The sequence below is a fragment of the Clupea harengus genome, chromosome 3, assembly GCF_900700415.2.
Source record: "Clupea harengus chromosome 3, Ch_v2.0.2, whole genome shotgun sequence".
Classification (NCBI taxonomy): domain Eukaryota; kingdom Metazoa; phylum Chordata; class Actinopteri; order Clupeiformes; family Clupeidae; genus Clupea; species Clupea harengus.
This window is the reverse complement of record NC_045154.1, coordinates 16,244,051-16,268,605: the sequence shown is the minus strand read 5'-3', so window position 1 is coordinate 16,268,605 and position 24,555 is coordinate 16,244,051. Positions and strand designations below refer to the sequence as shown.

At 45.9% G+C, this 24,555-nt stretch overlaps 1 protein-coding gene across 1 annotated transcript in view; it reads right to left on the bottom strand.

Annotated features, from left to right (window-relative positions):
• LOC105892527 (integrin alpha-11) overlaps window positions 1-20,683 on the bottom strand; it is a 34,881-nt gene extending 14,198 nt beyond the window's left edge. Inside the window, exons 1-14 of the mRNA XM_042704489.1 lie at window positions 20,612-20,683; window positions 13,035-13,146; window positions 8,958-9,067; window positions 7,818-7,909; window positions 7,466-7,580; window positions 7,029-7,156; window positions 6,477-6,625; window positions 5,834-5,978; window positions 5,568-5,730; window positions 5,373-5,443; window positions 2,190-2,334; window positions 1,816-1,964; window positions 979-1,108; window positions 10-224 (exon numbers count right to left, since the gene is read on the bottom strand). Of these exons, the coding sequence (XP_042560423.1) occupies window positions 10-224; window positions 979-1,108; window positions 1,816-1,964; window positions 2,190-2,334; window positions 5,373-5,443; window positions 5,568-5,730; window positions 5,834-5,978; window positions 6,477-6,625; window positions 7,029-7,156; window positions 7,466-7,580; window positions 7,818-7,909; window positions 8,958-9,067; window positions 13,035-13,146; window positions 20,612-20,660 (1,773 nt within the window). The 5' untranslated portion in view covers window positions 20,661-20,683. The remainder of the gene's footprint in view (window positions 1-9; window positions 225-978; window positions 1,109-1,815; window positions 1,965-2,189; window positions 2,335-5,372; window positions 5,444-5,567; window positions 5,731-5,833; window positions 5,979-6,476; window positions 6,626-7,028; window positions 7,157-7,465; window positions 7,581-7,817; window positions 7,910-8,957; window positions 9,068-13,034; window positions 13,147-20,611) is intronic.
• Between the last annotated feature and the right edge of the window lie 3,872 nt (window positions 20,684-24,555).

The following is a 24,555-nucleotide window of genomic DNA, read 5'->3' as shown; positions in this document are numbered from 1 at the left end:
TAGTTCTACCTGTCTGTACTTGGGTTGGACCCCATCCTGTCGGCCGTGGAAGAGGTAGAGGGCCCCCCTGTGCTCGTCCTCCAGAGGAGCGCCCACCACCACATCACTGTAGCCGTCTCCATTCAGGTCCGGCACAGAGGCCAGGGCGGAACCGAACCGCGAGTTCTGGGCCTGCTCCCCCGTCTCCAGTGAGCCCGCCAGGATGAAGCGGGTCTGAGTACCTCCTCTACTCTGTAAACACACACACACACACACACACGTGTTCTTACCTCCTCTACTCTGTACACACACACACACACACACACACACACATACATACACACACACACACACACACACACACACACACGTACGTGTTCTTACCTCCTCTACTCTGTACACACACACACACACACAGACACATACACACACACACACACACACACACACACACACACACACACACACACACGTGTTCTTACCTCCTCTACTCTGTACACACACACACACACACACACACACACACACACACATAAGTGTTCTTACCTCCTCTACTCTGTACACACACACACACAGACACATACACACACACACACACACACACACATGTTCTTACCTCCTCTACTGTACACACACATACACACACACACACACACACACACACACGTGTTCTTACCTCCTCTACTCTGTACACACACACACACACACACACACACACACACACACACACACACACACACACACACACACACGTGTTCTTACCTCCTCTACTCTGTACACACACACACACACACACATACACATACACACACACACACACCCACGTGTTCTTACCTCCTCTAGTCTGTACACACACACACACACACACATACACACACACACATACACACACACACACACACACACACACACACACGTGTTCTTACCTATTCTACTCTGTACACATACACACACACACACACACACACACACACACACGTATTCTTACCTCCTCTACACTGTACACATACACACGACCCTTCTCCCAGCCCTTGCTGAAGAACATGGGAGCTGCCACCAGCAGGAAGTCTGTCACTCGGTCCCCATCCACGTCGAGCGGAGTGATCTCACTGCCAAAGTACGAGCCAATCTACAGCACACAGACACTCAGTCACACAAACATATCCTGTGTAAACTTTAGAATTGACAAATAAGACAGACGTCTTGTTGGGATATTCACTGATGTTCAAAGATACATGCAAGGGATACCAGCACGTTTTACTGGTATATCTCAACTTGCACGTGTAAGCTTGCATGTGTCGTGTGTGTATGCATGCTTACATGTGTGCGTGTGAATGCCACAGGATGATTCTGTATGCTTGCATGTGTGTTTGCAACTGTGTGTGTGTGTAAGCTTGCATGTGTGTGTGCAACTGTGTGTGTGTGTGTGTAAGCTTGCATTTGTGTGTGTGTAACTGTGTGTGTGTATACGTGTCTCTGTGTGTGTAAGCTTGCACGTGTGTGTGCAACTGTGTGTGTTTGTGTCTTTGTGAGTGTAAGCTTGCATGTTTGTGTGTAACTGTGGGTGTGTTTGTGTGTGTGTGTGTGAATGTAACTGTGTATGTTTGTGTGTGAGTGTAAGCTTACATGTGAGTGCGTATATGTGTGTGTGACAGTGTAATGCATATGATTATGCTGCATAGCGCCTGGGTTAAAGGTTAATTGTGTTAAAGGTTAAAGGTTAATTGCGTTAAAGGTTAAAGGTTGATTGTGTTAAAGGTTAAAGGTTAATTGTGTTAAAGGTTAAAGGTTATTTGTGTTAAAGGTTAAAGGTTAATTGTGTGTGGTTGCATGTACCTGCTGTCCTTTAAGGGCGTGCAGGATGGTGAGGTTCCCATCGTTCTTCAAGGTGAAAATGATGACCTTCCCCGTGTGGTTGAAGCGTGGGGCTCCAGACACATACAAGCGGCCATTTTGAGCTGATATCACTGAGGTGACCGTGTAACCTTGTCATACAAACAGAGGTCAAACTATGAGCAAATGGACAATCATTATATATATCCTCCATCTCCCAGCACATCTTATGCAGGCAGTTAATAGGCCCGTCTTGTGTGTGTGTGTGGGGGGAGTGGGGGTAATGTCTTACCTAGGTAGATCCATCTCGTTTGAGTGTGTGTGTGTGTGTGTGTGTGTGTGTGTGTGTGTGTGTGGAGGGGTGTTACCTGTCTTACCTAGGTAAGCCCCATGGTTCTTCAAGCTCTCAGGAAACTCTTTGCTGTAGGAGGACTTGGGAGGGATCACATTCCCATGACCAGTCTCTTTAAGAACAGCCCCATTCCAGTCATATGCCCCCACTGCTCCGACCAGGACCCCATCCTACACACACACACACACACACACACACACACACACACACACACACACACACACACACACACACACACACACACGCACACACACTGTGCTGTAGTTTGTTGCTTTAATAGAAGTGTTTGTGCTGTAGTTTCCTGGTGTTTGTAATCTACATTTACCTATACATTTAGTCATTTAGCAGACGCTTTTATCCAAAGTGACGTACAAGGGAGAGAACAATCAAGCTACGAGAAATAGAGACCTAGTGTAACAATAAATACTATTTTACATAAGAAATAGAAAAAAAGTGCAGGTGCAATGTTAAGTGCAAGTTAAGTACTAGTAGAAGTGCAAGTTAGTAGCTCTCTGAAGAGTTGGGTCTTCAAGAGCTTCTTAAAGGTAGAGAGGAACGCCCCTGCTCTGGTAGTGCTAGGCAGCTCGTTCCACCAACGTGGAACTACGAAAGAGAATAGTCTTGATTGCCGTACTTGCACAGAAGGCAGTGCTAAACTACGCTCATTAGACAAGCGCAGCATCCTGGGGGTAACATTTGCCCTAGGTCTAGGTGTTTGTGCTGTAGTTTATTTGTGCTTGTGATAGAGGTGTTTGTGTTTCGTTTTATTGTTTAGGACTCGTCATCAGACTCAGAGATTTGTCTTGACATGCCTTGGTACAATTACTTCAAACTGGCTTTTGCTATTTTGGTTTTGAGGTCATTTTTACTCAGTCAAATCTATTGTTCCATTGTGTAATGGCTCCATAAAAAAGCTCCTATTCTTCACTCCTCTCCTCCCACAATCCCTACACTCCTCTCCTCCCTACACTCCTCTCAGAATGTTCCCCGTCCTCGCCCAGGGTATGTAATCTCATGTCATTATTTCTACCATGTCAACTGGCAGACCGACACCAGTGCTATAACTGGCGAGAGTGGAGCCACTGGCTCTCCACCCTGAGGGGAAGATATTTGTACGACTTAAGAGTGTCCACAGAAAGCACACGCTGTGTCTTTTCATTTCACGCTGAATGTACTAAACCTGCGGCTGATCGCGTAACCAACGCATGTCACCGCCCTCTAACTACAGCACTCGGAGAGGAACTGAGAGGAATCACGAATGGAATCATGGAGCCGCTGACCGAGATAATAGATATATAGATAGATATACATGCTAGTGAGGTGTCATCAAACAGAGAGATATTACAGGACCCTAATTCTGCTAACAAATACTGTACCTTTTTGGGCAGCCATAACAAATACTGTACCTTTTTGGGCAGCCATAACAAATACTGTACCTATTTGGGTTAGGGTTAGGGCTAGGCCATAACAAGCAACATCAATGCTATAGCAGCTATACAAACGGAAGCAGATGAAGTGAACATGACATAAAAAAGCAAAAAGGTTGTTTTTAACACGGTGCACATCTCCCATGTTTTCCATCACTCCTGTAAAATGTTTTGAGCTCTCTGTGAACGCCTGAAGAACGGCAAGATGTTCTGGTCACTAAAGAAGAGAGAGAAAGCTGCAGGTGAGACAACTCTTGGAGCAACTTAAGAAATAAGTCAGGGACCTCAGTGGAGTTGCATAAGACAGACTTCACTGGTACAAAAGCTTGTATACTGACATCATGGATTAAAGCAGGCCAACACTCCTCTCATCATTAAATCAAGACATGGGGCTGTTGCTGGACCGGCCGGGGCCAAGTATTTGCTCACTGTCGACGTGGACAGCTTGACAACCAGCCACGGCAAATTCACACAATATCGCCTCCATCTGGGATCCATTACTGCTGCACATTTGCACTACAGGTACTTTCTGACTTCGCATTTGAACTCAGACATTTAACATTTTGACAAAAGTTTATTATTAAAATAAGCAAATTATAGATCTAGTCTGCAAATGCCAGGTACACACCCGCAAAGCCAAACCTCATGGATGGACCTCATCTGACAGAACTGCAAAAATTTAAAGGAATAACTATAAGACTAAATGAACAGGAAGAACTATAAGACTAAATGAACAGGAAGAACTATAAGACTAAATGAGCAGGAAGAACTATAAGACTAAATGAACAGGAAGAACTATAAGACTAAATGAACAGGAGAAATGAAGATGCCGGGCAGCTCATGAAAAAGGTCTGAGCCAAACCAATAAACATTTACTTGAAATTTAATTTCATCTGAGTCCATTTTATTTGCACCAAACTCAAGTAACTATGCTCTCATTTCTAATAAACTATACAATACGATTCTTAAAGTTATAACTACATGCCAATAAAGAGTCTTAAACACAGTCACATGAACAGTCATAGAACTGGGACACCAGTGCACGTGTGCGTGTGTGTGCACGCGCGTGTGTGTGCGTGTGTGTGTGTGTGTGTGTGTGTGCGTGTGTGTGTGTGTGTGTACGCTTCTACAAGGAAAATTCAACAAAACCATATGTGCTCACTGGCCTGCCTGTCGTCTTCAAGGCGAGGGGAAAATAACTTTCCACAGTGTTATCGTCCAGCGTGCTCCCTCTACCCGTGAGATGGGCCTCAGGCAGGAATGTGCTGTTTGTCCCAGCTCCCATGGAGCTCACAGGCTTACCCTAACCCCATTACCTGCATCACATGGGCACGTCTAACGCCAGCTGCTCTTCAGGTTGGCAACGTAAACACACATCTGTATCATTCTTATCCAGCCTGTCCAACAAGGGCACTTTCAGGGACTACTGAAAGATATGTACACTTCATTGGGCTGAGTGGACGGATGGACAGCCAGCAAGACAGACAGACAGACAGACAGACAGATATACAGACAGATAGATAGCCCTGTCAGTCAGACAGAATGACAGACAGATAATTAGATAGACAGACAGATAGATAGATAGATAGATAGATAGATAGATAGATAGATAGATAGATAGATATATCTGACTTCAGTGGTACTGTGTGTGTGTGTGTGTGTGTGTGTGTGTGTGCGTGTGTGTGTGCACATCTCACCTCCATTATGTGTGTGTGTGTGTGTGTGTGTGTGTGTGTGTGTGTGTGTGTGTGTGTGTGTGTGTGGGCGCTCTCTCATCTCACCTCCACTATGTGTGAGGAGAACCCTGCCTGGGACATCTGCAGTTCAAACGATGTCGTGTTTTTGTTGGTTCCTGAATGCAGAACAGACACCACAGTGGGGAAGCACCCGTTTACCATGGATGATTAAAACAAACCTTTTCAGCAAGCAGCAGTCATTATCTCCTTACTACAAGCAGTGGACACACACACACACACCCTCGAGACTGAAGATCTTCTCTCCCAGGGCGTCTACGATGTCTTTGAGGGCCGACTCGTCCGTCACGCTGAAGAAGTGTTCGTCGGGGTCGGTGGCAATGAACTTGATCTCTCTGAGGAAGGCCTCGGGGTTGATGCCTCGGCGGTTGTAGTAGCCCAGCACCTGATAACCAGAGCACAGACTCAGGCAGAGCGTCTGATGGCCAGAGCACAGACTCAACGATATTCGCGATACTCACAGCTATGGCGTACAGCGTGATACTCACAGCTATGGCGTACAGCGTGATGTTATCCTTCTCACTGTCCTCAACAGCCTTCTGCAGGTCAGGACTGTCATGAGACTCTCCATCTGTGATCACAATCATCACTTTTTTGGCTCCTTCTCGGCTGCCGCGCTTGAAGGCCAGAGACCTGTGAATCCACACCAGCACCGGGGGACAACAGAAGAACTCCATGAACGCAGAGCAGGTGGATTTGGCCAACATCACTCAGAGTGGCAACAACACAGCAACTAGCTGAGACATCCACGATTTAGATACCTTAATATGCAAACATACAGTAGTGTTATCAAGGGGGAAGACAGTTATTGGTTGGAGTTAGGGTTGGTGGTTCTGGTCATTCTGGTTGTCATAGAGACTGGTTGCTGGGTTAGTGGTCCGCATAGTGTTATTGGTTCTATTGGAATTGGGGGTTCTGTTAAAGTTGTAGGTGCCTTTAGAGTTGGCAGTTCTGTTTGAGTTTGTGGTTTTATTGGGATCGTTGGTTCTATCAGAGTTAGCAGTTTAGTTAGAGGTTCAAGTGTTTCTAGTTCTGTTAAACCGAATGGTTCTGTTAGTGTTAGAGATTCTGTAAGAGCAGGCGGTTCTGTTAGTGGTTCCTGTTCTGTCGGAGTTGGGTGATTCTGGGTACCGTGCGTTGCTGATGCCCAGGGCGGTGCGTGTTTCCTCTCCGCCTCTCTGCTCGATGTTCTTGGCCGCCCTCACCACCTCCTCCACAGAATGGTAGTCGTCCAGGGCAAACTCCTGCACCACCCGCTGCCCATACTGCACGATGCCCACCTGAGGGCCCAGACGACACAACACTATTTGCACACTCAACAAGACTCCTCACTACTCCTACATGCACAAACATAACCATGTCACAAGACTCCTCACTACTCCTACATGCACAAACATAACCATGTCACAAGACTCCTCACTACTCCTACATGCACAAACATAACCATGTCACAAGACTCCTCACTACTCCTACATGCACAAACATAACCATGTCACAAGACTCCTCACTACTCCTACATGCACAAACATAACCATGTCACAAGACTCCTCACTACTCCTACATGCACAAACATTACCATGTCACATTACTCCTACATGCACAAACATAACCATGTCACAGGCGGAGGGTGTCAGGTATGTCAGAGGTGTTTAGGTGGAAGGATAGCCAGAGTATGAAACTGACCTGTGTTTGACCCGACCCAACGCAGAACTTCTGCAGTACATTAATAAGAAAGTCCTGCACCTCATACCAGGGGTATATAGAGTTGGAACCATCTAGAACTATCACTATGTCCATGAACGTCTCACATCCTAGGGAGGACAGTATGGATAAATAACCAAACACATGTTGTGAATACATAACACATGTTGTGAATACAAAACACATGTTGTGAATACAAAACACATGTTGTGAATACAATACACATGTTGTAAATACAATACACATGTAATGAATACAATACACATCTTGTGAATACAATACACATGCACACATACATAATACACACTGAGTGTAACGTGTGTGGAAGGCAGAGTGATATCTGAGTGTCACTGGAAGGCAGGTTGATATCTGAGTGTAACTTACGCTGGAAGGCAGGGTTATATCTGAGTTTCACTTACGCTGGAAGGCAGGGGCGATGCTGTTTGTGAACTGGAAGGAGCTGTTGACTCTGGAGCAGATGCCTGTGCTGTAGTACGCACTTCCACACTCATAGGACCACAGAGGGCCGCAGGCCTGGGGAACATGGTAGTTAGTACACAAACCCACATACAGTACTAACTACATACAGGGCCTGGGGAACATGTTAGCCCACACACACACCCACGCGCATACTAGGGCAAGGGAACCTGATTGTCATGATCCCACTCAAACACAAATAATAAATCATCCATATGTATGGACTTAGCCTTTCAGCTTGCTGTATACTATCTAAAGCCAGTATGTTGGCATGTTAAGGCTGTTTGCACTCACCACAAAACTCTGATCTTCAGGGTTGGTTGCCAGTGACATTCCAATTCTCATGTTGTCCGGACGCTCTGATACATAGCTCATAGACTCGCTCCCTGACAGAGGACCCGCACAGAGACACACATGGTAACTTAGTTTAAATAGCAATAGCAGGGGTCAGGTGCATTCAGGACTGCAGAGAATATGTCATGACAGCTAAATGTCACCCAGCTCACACCTCTCCCAACGCAAACCACTAGCTTCCTGCTTAACAGAGAGAGCAGGAAGGCTAGCACGGCTAAAGCTAGCACGGCTAAAGCTAGCATGGCTAAGGCCAGGGCTCTAAGCCCTATCAGTACACGCAGCACACTTTAACCATTCTAAATTAACACTAGGAGTCCGAACTACTATCCTATACTAACTTCTGCTGCCCAAATAAAACCGTTGCCCATACTTAGTCACATACAAACAGTACCTCTACCCAGAACCTCTAAGCAAACTACTGTAAATCACACTGATAGAGGTATCAGACAGGAAAATCTGATAAAGAAAAAAACTTTACCTTGAGTTGAGTCTTATTAATATAAGGTGTTTGACATCAAAAGCTGCACTTGTAAATGAGATAATAACGAACAAACAAATTGAGATTTTCTTCCTTGTATTAACATATGGCTTAGAAACTGACCACCTATAGTTCTACCTCAAAATACTGCCCTTTCAGATCATCACCTCATTACATTCAACATGCCATTAGATCTCTGTGCAAAATTGGAATAAACCCCTCTTCTGCACCCAGTATTTATTGACTACAACAGAATTCATGTCAAACCTACCAGACACACACAGTCAGTGTGAAGGGAGCTGCTCAGGAGAGGCAAAGGTACATGTAAAGCCAACAATACAATCTCTCACATACTAAACTCTCACATACTAAACTCAAACTCTCACATACTAAACACACACTCTCACATACTAAACAGGTACACATACTAACTCTCACATACTAAGCAGGTACACATATTAACTCTCACATACTAAACAGATACACATACTAACTCTCACATACTAAACAGGTTCACATACTAAACATACAAGGCATCTTTCAGTCTGAGTTACTCAGGATTTGTGCAGAATCCATTCATCCATCACTCTAAGGGGTAGTACCCAGATTGAGCCTGGTGCAGTTGGCATCAGGGAGGGGGTCCAGCGGGCATCTGTACACATCTCCAGTCTGGTGCTGACCGCTGCTTTCAAAGGGAGCTCCCACCAGCAGCCTGCAGCACAGTGAATAATGATACATAATATAATATATATATAATATAATATAATATAATATAATATAATATAATATGTATAATATATATACACACACACACACATAACAGGTATATAGAGTACAGTACTGTATCCATATTATCTCTAAGCATCTTATTACATTGGTACAGCAACACTCCAGGAGCCACAACAGTGAGAACAGCTAGCAGGTCAAGGGTAGAGATGACAGCAGAGAGGTCAAGAGAGATCAAGGGTAGTGATGACAGCAGAGAGGTCAAGAGAGGTCAAGAGTAGTGATGACAACAGAGAGGTCAAGGGTAGTGATGACAGCAGAGCGGTCAAGAGAGGTCAAGGGTAGTGATGACAGCAGAGAGGTCAAGAGAGGTCAAGGGTAGTGATGACAGCAGAGAGGTCAAGGGTAGTGATGACAGCAGAGAGGTCAAGAGAGGTCAAGGGTAGTGATGACAGCAGAGAGGTCAAGAGAGGTCAATGGTCATGATGACGCCAGAGAAGTCAAGGGTAGTGATGACAGCAGAGAGGTCAAGAGAGGTCAAGGGTAGTGATGACAGCAGAGAGGTCGAGGGTAGTGATGACAGCAGAGAGGTCAAGAGAGGTCAAGGGTAGCGATGACAGCAGAGAGGTCAAGAGAGGTCAAGGGTAGTGATGACAGCAGAGAGGTCGAGGGTAGTGATGACAGCAGAGAGGTCAAGAGAGGTCAAGGGTAGCGATGACAGCAGAGAGGTCAAGGGTAGTGATGACAGCAGAGAGGTCAAGAGAGGTCAAGGGTAGTGATGACAGCAGAGAGGTTAAGAGAGGTCAAGGGTAGTGATGACAGCAGAGAGGTCAAGGGTAGTGATGACAGCAGTGAGGTCAAGGGTAGTGACAACAGTAGCTGGGTTAAGTATAGTGACGACATCAGCTGAGTTAACAGTAGTGACGACAGTCATTAGGCTCTGACGAGCGCCTGTGTGTTATGAGGCAGAGGCGAACCGAAGATCTGACCCTTAATGCACTGATGGTTTTCACATTCACATCAAGCATGGCGGGGCTGACAAACCACTTCCCAAACCGCAGTCTGCTGAGTTAATTTGTGTTCACATTCCTCTCGCACACATGCACACTACTGCACACATGCTCACTACTGCCAGGAACATGCACACTACTGCACACATGCACACTACTGCCAGGAACTGGTCATTCCTCTCGCACACATACACACTTCTGCCAGGAACTGGTCATCCATATCACTGCCTAATGTGTAACAACACATCTTTTACTACTGTCTACTGTGTAACAAGACATCTATACTCCTGTCAGAAACTGGACATCCATATCACTGCCTACTGTGTAACAAGACATTTATACTACTGTCAGAAACTGGTCATCCATATCACTGCCTGCAATGGAACATGACATCCATATCACTGCCTGCTGTGTAACAAGACATCTATACTACTGCAGAAACTGGACATCCATATCACTGCCTACTGTGTAACAAGACATTTATACTCCTGTCAAAAACTGGTCATCCATATCACTGCCTGCAATGGAACATGACATCCATATCACTGCCTGCTGTGTAACAAGACATCTATACTACTGCAGAAACTGGACATCCATATCACTGCCTACTGTGTAACAAGATATTTATACTACTGTCAGAAACTGGTCATCCATACTACTGACATATAAAGGTATTAATTTAACGCGAGGCTACCAGCGAGTATGTGTGGATATAGTGACAATATGGGTTATCCCAGATATTGGGAAGTAACCTGTTGCATAAAATGGAAAAGCAGCGGAGACCGGTAGCCTACATGAGTGGGGTATGCCTAAGATATGGGAGGCTGCGAGCTGTGTTACAACACCTGGACCAACCTATGCAATCTCTTGCATTCCGTTGCGGCCAAAAAAAGAGATCTTTTGAGGAAAATGCGCTGTTGTTGCGTGGTTTAGGGTTAGTCTAATTAGACTACAATATGTGAACAGAAATAGACCAGCTGCCCAGGCAGAATAAGCAGTTTCCACCAGCCGTTATCACCGTCAAAATAGGGCCCATAGTGTGTTCCAGAAATTCACCTTTAAAAGTGAAAAAATTACCATAAAAAGAAGATATAATAGTGAAATACTTCAACCACAGTAATTAACTGACTGAGCTGACGTCTTTTTTATTCCTTCCAGACAAACATGCTGTTCTGTCGCTAAGGTTCAGGATGGTAACAGTTTGTGACCCTGGTCAAATAGTTTTGCCTTGCAGCCGTATTATGGTAAACACTCCTGCTGCTTTGGCAGTTTGTTTTCGTGCCTCTTTTATTTTAGTCTGGGACGTGCACTGGAGGGGGAGGGGGAGAGCAGACCACAACACAAACTTTCCAGACGCAAAGAGCCCGGGGTTCCTAGCGGACAGGTTCCTAGACAAACACGCATACTTTCCACTTATTTACCTGCAACTTCAAAGGCCAAAACATTCTGCAATCCAGGGGGACCACCAAATATCCATCACTCCTCCAGATTGAAAACAGGAAAGAGAGCCAAAGTGGTTGAGCAATGTTACCTCAGCTAAATGAGTCATCGCACGTTTGTCTGACTGCTTTTGATCGGTTAAAAAGATGTGCCTGGACCTCGAGGAAAACACTGGCAGACGTCCTGGCTGTCTAGAGCGGTGTTGTTGTTGTTGATGATGATGATGGTGGTGGTGCTCATCAGAAGATGGCCATTGCCAGCACATATAATTCATTCCCACCTTATATTAATTATAAGACCACATTAAATCAGTTTAACACCAACTGCATTCAATTCACTGCTGCTTTGTTTCTCTCAATGTCCTCACAAAACGAGAGACATAAAGCTGACGGTCACTGACAGTCCGATCTTTGCTGACAGAAGAGGAAACCTTTGGAAGACCCCTACTGGCTTGGTGAAGAGAGAAAAGAGGTCTGGAACAGACTCTAGGGGACTTGTCAGCTGCTAGACAGCCTCAATGGTGAGAAGAAACCTTGAAACAGCAGCTAGAGATGAGAAAGTACTACCCAGGGGAAAATGGAAAGAAAGATGGCTAGAAGATTCAATGAAGTTCAGCTGTGGATGTGAGTAGTTTGTAAGATATATTGCAGAACACATTTAATCCGTAATGCATTCTATGCAGCATATTTAATAGGCTATATTAAACCATGAAACTATATAGCTATGAAACTATAATAAACTATGAAAATCTGTAGGGCAGAATGATAGATTTTATATTCCCCTATGTCATCCATTGTTATTTCCTAAGAATGTGCAGCTTCTGGGGCAAAGGCCCAGTTTTAGTGACAGCGAGACATCTGGGGAAATGAGAGCTTGATATAGACCAGGCCTCAGTGGGGAAGAACAGATTTACAGTAATGGGATGAAGGTTATTTTAGTATTTTTTGTGATAGATGACAAATGATGTCTCATGTTGAGTCATTCCTTTTGAAGGAACAGACATGAGCCACAGCACAGTAGACGAGGGGGACATGGGGATTGGGACAGAGTGTGACAGAGAGACAGAGTGTGACAGAGAGACAGAGCGTGACAGAGAGACAGAAGTGGACAGAGTGTGACAGAGAGACAGAGCGTGACAGGGACAGAGCGTGACAGAGAGACAGAGCGTGACAGAGAGACAGAGTGTGACAGAGAGACAGAGCGTGACAGAGAGAAAGAGCGTGACAGAGACAGAGCGTGACACAGAGACAGAGTGTGTGAGGGAGAGGAAGAGACAGACATAAAGAGAGAGAGATAGAGACAGAGTGTGACAGAGAGGCAGAGTGTGACAGAGAGGCAGAGTGTGTGTGATAGATGAAGAGACAGACAGAAAGAGAGAGAGAGAGACAGACAGAAAGAGAGACAGACAGAAAGAGAGAGAGAGGCAGACAGAAAGAGAGAGAGAGAGAGACAGACAGAAAGAGAGGGAGAGACAGAAAGAGAGAGAGAGACAGAGACTCTCACCACTTCTGGCCCTCTGCCAGGTGCTGCTGGACCGTGTACCCAAACTGGGCTTCCTCAGAACCACGGATGATCTTGGCTCTCTTCGTGTCAATGTTGAAGCAGTGGTGGAGTCCTGGAAACGCACACAGGAGAGAGGCTTTAGGGAAAAACACACACACTTCAGCATACCGGAGAGAAGGATCAGGGTCCAAACCAACACACACACACACACACACCAACACACACTTCAACATACCGGAGAGAAGTATCAGGGACCAAACCAACACACATACACACAAACCAGTGTGAAGGGGATAGGGGTCAGGAACAGGACCAACACACACACACACACACACACATCAGTGTACAGGCGAGAAGAGTCAGGGGCAAAACCAACACACACACACACACACACTGTGTACTGGAGATTCTGAATTTAGCAGTAAAAAAGAAAAAAGAAAATCACTAAGCTGATGTGGTGAAAACCCTGTTCCTCTCTGCAGCATCACAGGAACAACCCCTCCCTGTCAGCAGCATCTTCTGAACCTGACAAAGTTGGATTTAATTCATGTGTTGAGATGCGGACCACAGCACGCACACACACACACACAGCACGCACGAACACACACACACAGCACGCACACACACACCTGAACAGCACGCACACTCACACAGACACCTGAACAGCACGCACACACCTCAACAGACAAGAAGAGCTCTTTAGTTGGAGACAGAGGAAGCCGGGAAGACAAACCACTAGAGATCAAAGAACATCTTAGTAATGTGCAGTTTGACCCTCCATATCCTCCCCTCTTCTCTTCCTCTCTCCATCCTTCTCTCTCTCTTTCTGTTTCTCCTCCTCTCTCTTTTGCTCTCACACACACCACCCTGAACTCTCCTTCTGGTCTCACCACACACACTGGGACAGCTGCTGAGTCTGGTTTCAATTTAAATGTTTATCTGGGACAAAAGAATGATGAAGGGAAGGTCATTTCAGACAGGCTTTATTGCTGATGCCAAGAAGACAAGAAATGGCATTGCATGAATGATGTCACGATGCCTCATCACACGTGTGATTTCCACAGCAGGAAATTATGACGGGAGCAGATGAAAAGACCGTCTTCTTGGCCAAGCGCAAAAGGGTCTTTATCTGACTTCCCGCTCAGCCTCAGTAATCAACTGCGAGCAACTTGCATTCACTCCAGTGTGTCTGGTGTGGCTGTGTGTCCATTGTGGGTGCAGTTCTGCTGTGTGTGTGTGTGTGTGTGTGTGTGTGTGTGTGTGTGTGTGTGTGTGTGTGTGTGTGTGTGTGTGTGTGTGTGTGTGTGTGTGTGTGTGTGTGTGTGTCTGTCTTAAGCTCTGCTCTATGGTGAGATTGATGCCTTTGAGAGACAGGGACATCGGTGCTCCAGTTCTACAACACTTCCCGCGGCGAATAGCACCCTGCTGTGGTGGGGATGCAGTTGTCTACTGGCGCTATCTCCACAGAAACCAACACACATTCCATAGCAGACAAGAAAAATAAAAGAAGAAAGTCTCTAAAAGTCTATAACATCCTCAACCTAGAGTCCTGGCTCTAACATCCTCACGCTATGGTCCTGTCTATAGAGTAGAGTCTCTAACATCCTCGAACGTCTCTGTCAGCTACACAATAATTGTCTAATTACTCCTCATTGGGTACAATCTGTTCTTTTATAACTCATCAGGTAAGATCACAGGACAAGTAATTCACCCCTTCGTTATTATGTCAGATACAAGGAAGTGTGTGTGTGTGTGTGTACCTGTATGTGTATGATTGTGTGTGTGCATGTGCATATGTGTGTGTATTTGTATATGTAGGAGTGTGTGTGTGCACGTGTATATGTGTGTGCATGTGTATATGTGTGTGTGTGTGTATTTGCATGTGTATAAGTGTGTGCGTGTGCATGTGTATATGTGTGTATGTGTGTGTGAGTGTGTGTGCGTATATACGTGCGTTCATGTGTGTGAATGAATGTGTGTGTGGTTTGGGGGGGGGGGGGGTCTACGGGACAGAGACAGATTGTGTAGTTTCCTCTGTAAGAATCCTCATTCCTGAGCAGACAGTAAGCTCCAGCTCCAGCCCACATAAATAAACTCTGACTCCAGGACTTCCTCACACAGTGGCCAGGGGCCGTCTGAATGCCTGGGAGCGCCCCCAACTCTGTGTTCCTAACTCTGAGGCCAGCATCTCTGGAAGCTCTGAAGTGTTGGATGATAAACACGTGGCCACGTCTCCCCCCAAAAAAACAGCAGCGGAGTCAGACACTTCTTCTCACACACACATTATACACACACACACACACACACACACACACACACACACACACACACACAAACACACACACACACACACACACAGTGCATTCAGAAAGTATTCAGACCCCTTCACTTTTATCACATTGTGTTATGTTGCAGCATTACCCAAAACATTTTTGAATTCATTCTTTCCCCTCATCAATCCACCCTCAATACCTCATAATGACAAAGTGAAAACAGGATTTTAGTTGTTTTTTTTTCAATTGTATTAAAGAGGAAAAACTGAAATATCACATTCACAAAAGTGTTCAGACCCTTTACTCAGTACTTAGTTGAAGCACCTTTGGCAGCGATTAAAGCCTCGTGTCCTTATGGGTAACGCTTGTCACAACTGGATTTGGGGATTTTCAGCCATACTTCTCTGCAGATCCTCTCAAGCTCGGTCAGGTTGGATGGTGTCTGTCAGTGGACAGCCATTTCCAGGGTTCTCCAGAGGTGTTCAGTTGGGTTCAAGTCAGGGCTCTGGCTGGGCCACTCAAGGAAAGTCACAGAGTTGCCCCCGAGCCACTCATGCCCACTCTGGACCAGGTTTTCCTTAAGGGTATCTCGGTAATTTCCGTTCCGTTTTCTCTCAACCCAACTGAGCACGCAGTCACCCAGTCCCTTCCGCTGAAAAACACCCTCACAGTATGATGCTGCCACCACCGTGCTTCACCGCTGGGATGGTATTGGACAGGTGTGAAGCGGTGATGCTTCACTGCTGGGATGGTATTGGACAGGTGTGAAGCGGTGATGCTTCACTGCTGGGATGGTATTGGACAGGTGAGAAGCACTGATGCTTCCACCACCGTGCTGCAAGTCGGATTCCTATTTGTTTTTTTTTGCAGACCTTCTCCATATGGGTTGTCTTTCTAGAATGTCCTTCCATCTCCACACCTGATTTCTGGAGATCATCCAGAGTCACTGTCGGGTTCAATCTCAGTTTGGAGTTCATCCAGAGTGACCGTTAGGTTCTTGGTCACCTAACTTACCAATCTCAGTTTGGAGATCAGCCAGAGTGATCGTCGGGTTCACACACACACACACACACACACACACACACACACAGACACACACACAGACACACACAGACACACACACACACACACACACACACACACACACACACACGGACACACACAAACACACAGTCCTGTCTCTGAGCTCTGCAGGCAGTTCTTTTGGCCTCATAGCTTGGCTTTTGTTTTAATGTGCATTGTCAGCTGTGAGACCTTATAAAGACAAGTGTGTACCTTTCCATATCATGTCCAATCATTTGAATCTACCACAGGCATCTCAAATGTCTCCAAGACGAATAAGAGCAATGGGAGGCACCTGAGCTAAATTTCAAGTGTCATAGTAAAGGGTCTGAATAAGTATGTGATATTCCCATATTTCAAGTGTCATAGTAAAGGGTCTGAATAAGTATGTGATATTCCCATATTTCAAGTGTCATAGTAAAGGGTCTGAATAAGTATGTGATATTCCCATATTTCAAGTGTCATAGTAAAGGGTCTGAATAAGTATGTGATATTCCCATATTTCAAGTGTCATAGTAAAGGGTCTGAATAAGTATGTGATATTCCCATATTTCAAGTGTCATAGTAAAGGGTCTGAATAAGTATGTGATATTCCCATATTTCAAGTGTCATAGTAAAGGGTCTGAATAAGTATGTGATATTCCCATATTTCAAGTGTCATAGTAAAGGGTCTGAATAAGTATATGATATTCCCATATTTCAAGTGTCATAGTAAAGGGTCTGAATAAGTATGTGATACTCCCATATTTCCTTTTTAATTTACAAAAAAAATAGTTTTTGATTTGTCATTATGGGCTATTGAGTGAGGACTGATGAGGGAAATACATTTAAAGCAGATTTTAACAAAAAAAAAAGTGATCTGGGGGTCTGAATACTTTCTGAATGCACTGTGTACACACACACACAGTCACACACAAACACATATACGTACATACACAGACACACCGACACAAATACGTACACACACTCAACTATCTGTAAGAATGAGCGTGATGGCTGCAGCTCACACATTCCCACCCTGTTACTCACATCACCTTCAGCACCACACACACACACACACACACACACACACACACACACACATGTGTTACTCACATCACCCTCAGCACCACACACACACACACACACACACACACACACACACACACACACACACGTGTGTGTTACTCACATCACCCTCAGCACCACTGGAGCCACCTGTAGAATCTGGGAAAGGCTTTGATCACAGAGGGTCGCATTCCACTTATTAATCATTATCCAGAGTCAAATTACAGTAACCAATCATCACCCTGGGTCACATTCCTGAAACCAATCATCACCCTGGGTCACATTCCTGAAACCAATCATCACCCTGGGTCACATAACAGCAACCAATCATCACCCTGGGTCACATTCCTGAAACCAATCATCACCCTGGGTCACATAACAGCAACCAATCATCACCCTGGGTCACATAACAGCAACCAATCATCACCCTGAGTCACATTCCTGAAACCAACCATCACAGAAAGTCAGATTTCAACAGCCAATCACCACAGAGCATCACATTCCAGTTCGATGACATTCCATTTCCATCCCCGGTAACCAGTCATAACAGAGAGTCAGGTTCCAGTAGCCAATCACAACAGTCACATTCATCACCCCCATGCACTTCCAACTCAGAGATGTGTGAGTGTACGTTGCACATTTTCTAAGAAGGTGAACTTCAGAACCACCAGCCAGCCAAGTCATGCAGGAATGCTCACCACTGGGTCTGAGCAAGCTCATATCAGTCTCAGATCTCTCACACACACACTCATCTCAGTTTCAGAGATCTACATTCATCTCAGTCTCAGATATCTCTCACACGCACTCATCTCAGTCTCAGAGATCTCACACACATTCATCTCAGTCTCAGAGATCTCTCACACACACTCATCTCAGTCTCAGAGATCTCACACACTCATCTCAGTCTCAGAGATCTCACACACATTCATCTCAGTCTCAGAGATCTCTCACACGCACTCATCTCAGTCTCAGAGATCTCACAAACACATTCATCTCAGTCTCACAGTTTTCACTCACACTCATCTCAGTCTGACAGATCTCACACACACATTCATCTCAGTCTGACAGATCTCACACACACACTCATCTCAGTCTGAGAGATCTCACACACACACTCATCTCAGTCTGACAGATCTCACACACACACTCATCTCAGTCTGAGAGATCTCACACACTCATCTCAGTCTCAAAGATCTCACATACACACTCATCTCAGTCTCACAGATCTCACACACACACTCATCTCAGTCTCAGAGATCTCACACACACACTCATCTCAGTCTCAGATCTCACACACACACACTCATCTCAGTCTCAGAGATCTCACACACACACTCATCTCAGTCTCACAGATCTCACACACACACACTCATCTCAGTCTCAGAGATCTCACACACACACTCATCTCAGTCTCACAGATCTCACACACACACACTCATCTCAGTCTCAGAGATCTCACACACACACTCATCTCAGTCTCACAGATCTCACACACACACACTCATCTCAGTCTCAGAGATCTCACACACACACTCATCTCAGTCTCACAGATCTCACACACACACACTCATCTCAGTCTCAGAGATCTCACACACACACTTATCTCAGTCTGACAGATCTCACACACACACTCATCTCAGTCACAGATCTCACACACTCATCTCAGTCTCAAAGATCTCACACACTCATCTCAGTCTGACAGATCTCACACACACACAAACTCATCTCAGTCTGCCAGATCTCACACACACACACACACACACACACACACACACACACAAACTCATCTCAGTCTGACAGATCTCACACACACACACACACACTCATCTCAGTCTCAAGGATCTCACACACTCATCTCAGCCTGACAGATCTCACACACACACACACACACACACTCATCTCAGTCTCACAGATCTCACACACACACACTCATCTCAGTCTCACAGATCTCACATACACACACACTCATCTCAGTCTCTCAGATCTCACATACACTCACACAATCTCTTCATGTGCATGACTGACCCACTACCTGACAGGCTAATCTCAGTGAAACTCACCAGGCTTTTCCCTGACCTGGGAAACTTCATCTGTGCTCAATCCACCAGGGCAGGGGTCATCACGAGTCAACACTCTCTGACACCTTGATGGAAGCATGATACACTTCACTCAGTTTATGTACTCGTCGGGCTGTGATCACTGCAGAACCTCATCACTGCACAACCCTGAGCAGAACCTGATCACTGCAGAACCCTGAGCAGAACCTCATCACTGCACAACCCTGAGCAGAACCTGATCACTGCAGAACCCTGAGCAGAACCTGATCACTGCAGAACCCTGAGCAGAACCTGTTTGGTCGCACAGTTGCTCCGGCTGAAAGCCTGGACGCTGCCAGCCTGATATCTTCAGTCTTCAGTCATGCACACATTCATTCAGTCTTCAGTCATACACACATTCATTCAACATTACGTTAGGTGCAGATAACATGCCTTTAAGATCACTGTCTGTCATTACATCAACTACCTACAGCTCACCCAGGCCATGCAGTGACCCACAGTACTCCATGAAGTACTAAGAGGCCATGAGCAGCACTGGGGTGAGCCCTTCTACCTGCCAACACACTGCAATAACCAGAGAGCATCTCGACTCCAGTAGGCTGCATCAGGCAGGTCTGTGCTGTTCTCTCTCAGGTTGGGTTGCATCAGCAGGCAGCTTGGCACCTCTCATCCTGCCCCTGTCCACTGGGGAAACTCATAGTGTCTGACAGACAGGACCATCTCAAACTGCTCAAATGACATGAAAGCCATTATTTGCATGGCTGTACCACTCATCTAGAGAGAAGATAAGCAGGTGGGTTACTGAACCTCAATGCCCTGCCTCTCAGATCCTTACAGAACGTTCTACCTGTCACTCCCTGCCGCTCAGATCCTTACAGAACGTTCTACCTGTCACTCCCTGCCGCTCAGATCCTTACAGAACGTTCTACCTGTCACTCCCTGCCTCTCAGATCCTTAAAGAACTTTCTACCTGTCACTCCATGTCTCTCTCTCAGACACAGCAGTCATGCAAGTTTTATAACCTCACTCAGTCAGTGAAAACACACACATGCAAGTGCACATACAGTCATAGTTAATTACTTTACCCAAACACACACACATCCACACACACACACACACACACACACACTGTGCTTACCTGGTAATACCGTCCAGGTGAACAGCAACAGGCTTGAGTAGTACTCCATGTGTTGTGTGGTGTGTGTATGTGTGTGTGTGTGTCTCTGTGGGATGGAACAGGACTGAAACTCTTGTTGACTCCAGCCCTGCACCAGAGCTCCTGTAACCGGAGCAGAGGAGGAGGAGGAGGAGATTGGCCATACTAAAGGAGACGATGAAGAGCCCACACCCTCTCCTGCACTCTCGTGGACTCACACACAACAACAGAGGGAAAGAGAGAGAGACACAGAGGGGGGCGATGACAGAGAAAGAAAGAGAGAGAGAGAGACAGAGAAAGATAGAGACAGACAGAGAGAGGGGAGAGAGAGAAAGACAGAGAGAGAGACACACACAGAGGGAGGCAATGACAGAGAAAGAAAGAGAGAGAGAGAGACACACAGAGAAAGATAGAGAAAGACATAGGGTGAGGGACAGAGAGAGGGGAGAGAGACAGAAAGACAGAGAGAGGGGAGAGAGAGAGAAGGACAGAGAGAGGAGACAGAGAAAGATAAAGAAAGACTGAGTGAGGGTGAGGGACAGAGAGAGGGGAGAGTGAGAGAAAGACAGAGAGAGGGGAGAGAGAGAGAAAGACAGAGAGAGGGGACAGAGAGAGAAAGACAGAGAAAGAAAGACAGAGAGAGAAAGACAGAGTCACGGCTGTCGTGTATTCCCAGCCATTTAACGGGAGGCTACAGAGCAGGAACCTCCAGAAGACCTAAAGCTGCTTTTAACTACATGACACGAACATCATGTTGGTATCAAAGGCTGTGCCCTATCCTGCTTTAGGTCTTACCTTTCCGACCATCTTTAGTTTGCTCATGTCCACAATGAGCCATCCAATCACACCAGAGTAAGTAATATAATAATAATTGTCAGGTTTTATTGGCACACACGACACACTGGAACACACACGTGAATATATGGAGGCGATACAGGACACACACACACACACACACACACACACACACACACATGCACACGCAGGCCTGAGGTCGCGGTGAATTTATCTTCTGCCTTTTCCCATCCTGGACTGTCCCTCCTCCAGGACCCCCCAGGAGCAGTGGGCAGCTTGTAAGCGCCCGGGGACCAAGTCAAGTGAACTGTCCATCTTTGGTCAGGGATGGACATGTGTTCAGTTCTTTTTGCATGTTTTTCTGTTGGGGTTCTTAGTGGAGGAAACCCCTTGTGAACACGGGGAGAACATGCAAACTCCACACAGAAAGGCCCGGGAGATAGCCCACCTGAGCACTGAAGGACTAATGCAGTCACACCAGAGTGAGTAATGCAGTTCCCCAAGGCTCTGTGCTTGGACCCTTGCTCTTCTCTTTGTACATGCTACCCTTAGGTGTGTGTGTGTGTGTGTGTGTGTGTGTGTGTGTGTGTGTGTGTGTGTGTGTGTGTGTGTGTGTGTGTGTGTGTGTGTGTGTGTGTGTGTGTGCTTGGACCCTTGCTCTTCTCTTTGAACATGCTACCCTTAGGTGCTGTCATAAGGACACATTGTACAACTACAGATACAAGCTTGCCTGAAAGATGTAAAAGCATGGATACATTTTCTGCTCCTTGATTTAGATAACACTGAGATTATGCTTGTAGCAATTGAGAATTACATTATCTAGCCATCTACCCACAGTCAGCCAACATAACTAAACATAACTCATCAAAACGAAACATATATAAAACTCCCAATATAAATACAATTGGGCTACAGAAAGTGCATGTTGTACTATGAAGGAGGGCCTTTACGGATCCCGGGTACGGCATGAGGAGCATGTTTCGGCTGTGGCCAGCCAGTTAGTGTATCCTGCAATCCTTACTATTACTGTATAACTAAAATCCCCAAGTCAGCCAACACAACTAATCATAACTCATCAAAACTAAACATAAACAAAACTGTTATTTATTATTTACCTATATAACTGTTTAGACTGTCAGATTGGATCTGTTGTACAAGTCCAGTAGGACCGTCAGATTGGCTCTGTACAAGTCCAGATTTTTGAACGCATGTGGCTCTCTGTCTGACTCTATTTTTTTAGCACCAGACTCCTTCGGACCCATTTGCATGCAATCTGTGATTGCACATAAGGGATGACGATTCAACACACACAACACCATAATAACAGGAAAATAGTGATAAATAAATGGCTTTCAGTGTGAGTGGGAATGATAAGAGAGAGAGAAAGAGAGAGGAAGAAGAGAGAGAAAGAGAAAGAGAGAGAGAGATAGAGAGAGAGGGAGAGAGGGGGGAGAGGGAGAAAGAGAAAGAGATAGAGAGAGAGGGAGAGAGAGGGGGAGGGAGAAAGAGAGGGGGGGAGAGAGAGAAGGAGTTTACTGATCACACACATGTGGTGTGAACCCTTTAAAGGGCTTTTATAGCTCCGTTTCTCTGTAGTGCTGTAAATACCATGGCTGCCTCACCACCACCCCCCCTACCCCCCATGACACACCTGGCACAGCGGAGGAATTTCATTCAGGTATGCTAATGGGAGCCAGGCTGTGGGCATTCATTCACATCTCTGCTCTGAGTGAGTCTCCTTGCTGAAGCAAATCGGTTCTATTGCACCAGTCAATGGCAACTCATTTCACATCTCAGCCTTTAAGATGGAGCTATTCAACACACTAACTGTCCATGGCAGTGAAACACAACACAGCGCATTCTGTTGCTTGACTTTGAACTGGTGAGTGGAAGCCTGTAGAAAGAGTCTGACGACACACACACACACACACACACACACACACACACACACATAAAGTCTATAAATCAAAGCAAGCAGCGCCTCAGTGTTTACTTTGATGCGAACACTCGTCTTAATTGGCCCTGGTAACAAAAAGCAGAAAGCCCCTGTGACTGTTCAACTGCCAACTGCGTCAAGAGGAGAGAATCCTTTGTGTGTGTGTGTGTGTGTGTGTGTGTGTGTGTGTGTGTGTGTGTGTGTGTGTGTGTGTGTGTGTGTGTGTGTGTGGTCGAATGTCTGAATAATCCCAGTGTCTGTTCCAGATAAACTGACACTCATGGACGCTACTGGCTTCTGTAGAAATGTGTCCTGCCAGCTTCAACAGTTTATCCTCCACTCATCCTGCGCATATCTTCAATAAACTACCTTCCCTACTCATCCTCTGCCCTCTCAAGACCAGCCGGGTGGCGATGTGGAGGTCTGCAGAGTTCTAATCAACCAAACAAGTGGCCATTTTATTCCAGAAAAGAATTATAAATACTTTTAATGATTGAGTCTTAAAATCAGGCAGCCTTCATTTCCTTTGGGGGCAAAGCGTTCTCGGAATGAGCATCTTTTGGATGTGTAGCCGTAAATGGTCTTGCTGTGATATATGACCTGTTTGGAAGAGCTGGCGGGGCTCGGGGCTCGTCCCGCCAAACAGCTGCCGTGCTGCCATGAGCTGCAGACTGTACTGGAACACAGTGTCACTCCTGATTGGCCGCCAGGGCCTGGCTGGGCTCCTCTGATTGGAGCAGTGAGGTGTGCCAGCGAAACCCCACTCCTGATGATAAAAACACACCTGATCACTATGTGCCCTGACAGAATACTCATCTCATAGACACGAAGCTGGAGCTGGAGGCTGACACGCCTTCATATATCACTGGATCTGGAGACTCAGAGGTATCTATAGAGACATCTATATCTGGATCTGGAGAGTGAGAGGTATTAATATATAACCGTATCTGGAAGCTGAAAGGTATTTATGTATAACTGGAGGAGCTGAAATTGAGTCCAGGTGACTATTTGTCCTGGAAAGAGAAGCTGCTTCTCCAGAGTTGAAGGAGAGAAAAGTCACATCCAGGGAACTATTTCACCCACCAGAGCTACATTCACACTGCACTGGCCTGCAGACCACTGCCCACTGCCTCTAGCTGCCCACTGCCTCTAGCTGCCCACTGCACTGAGCTGCCCACTGCCTCTAAGGCCAACA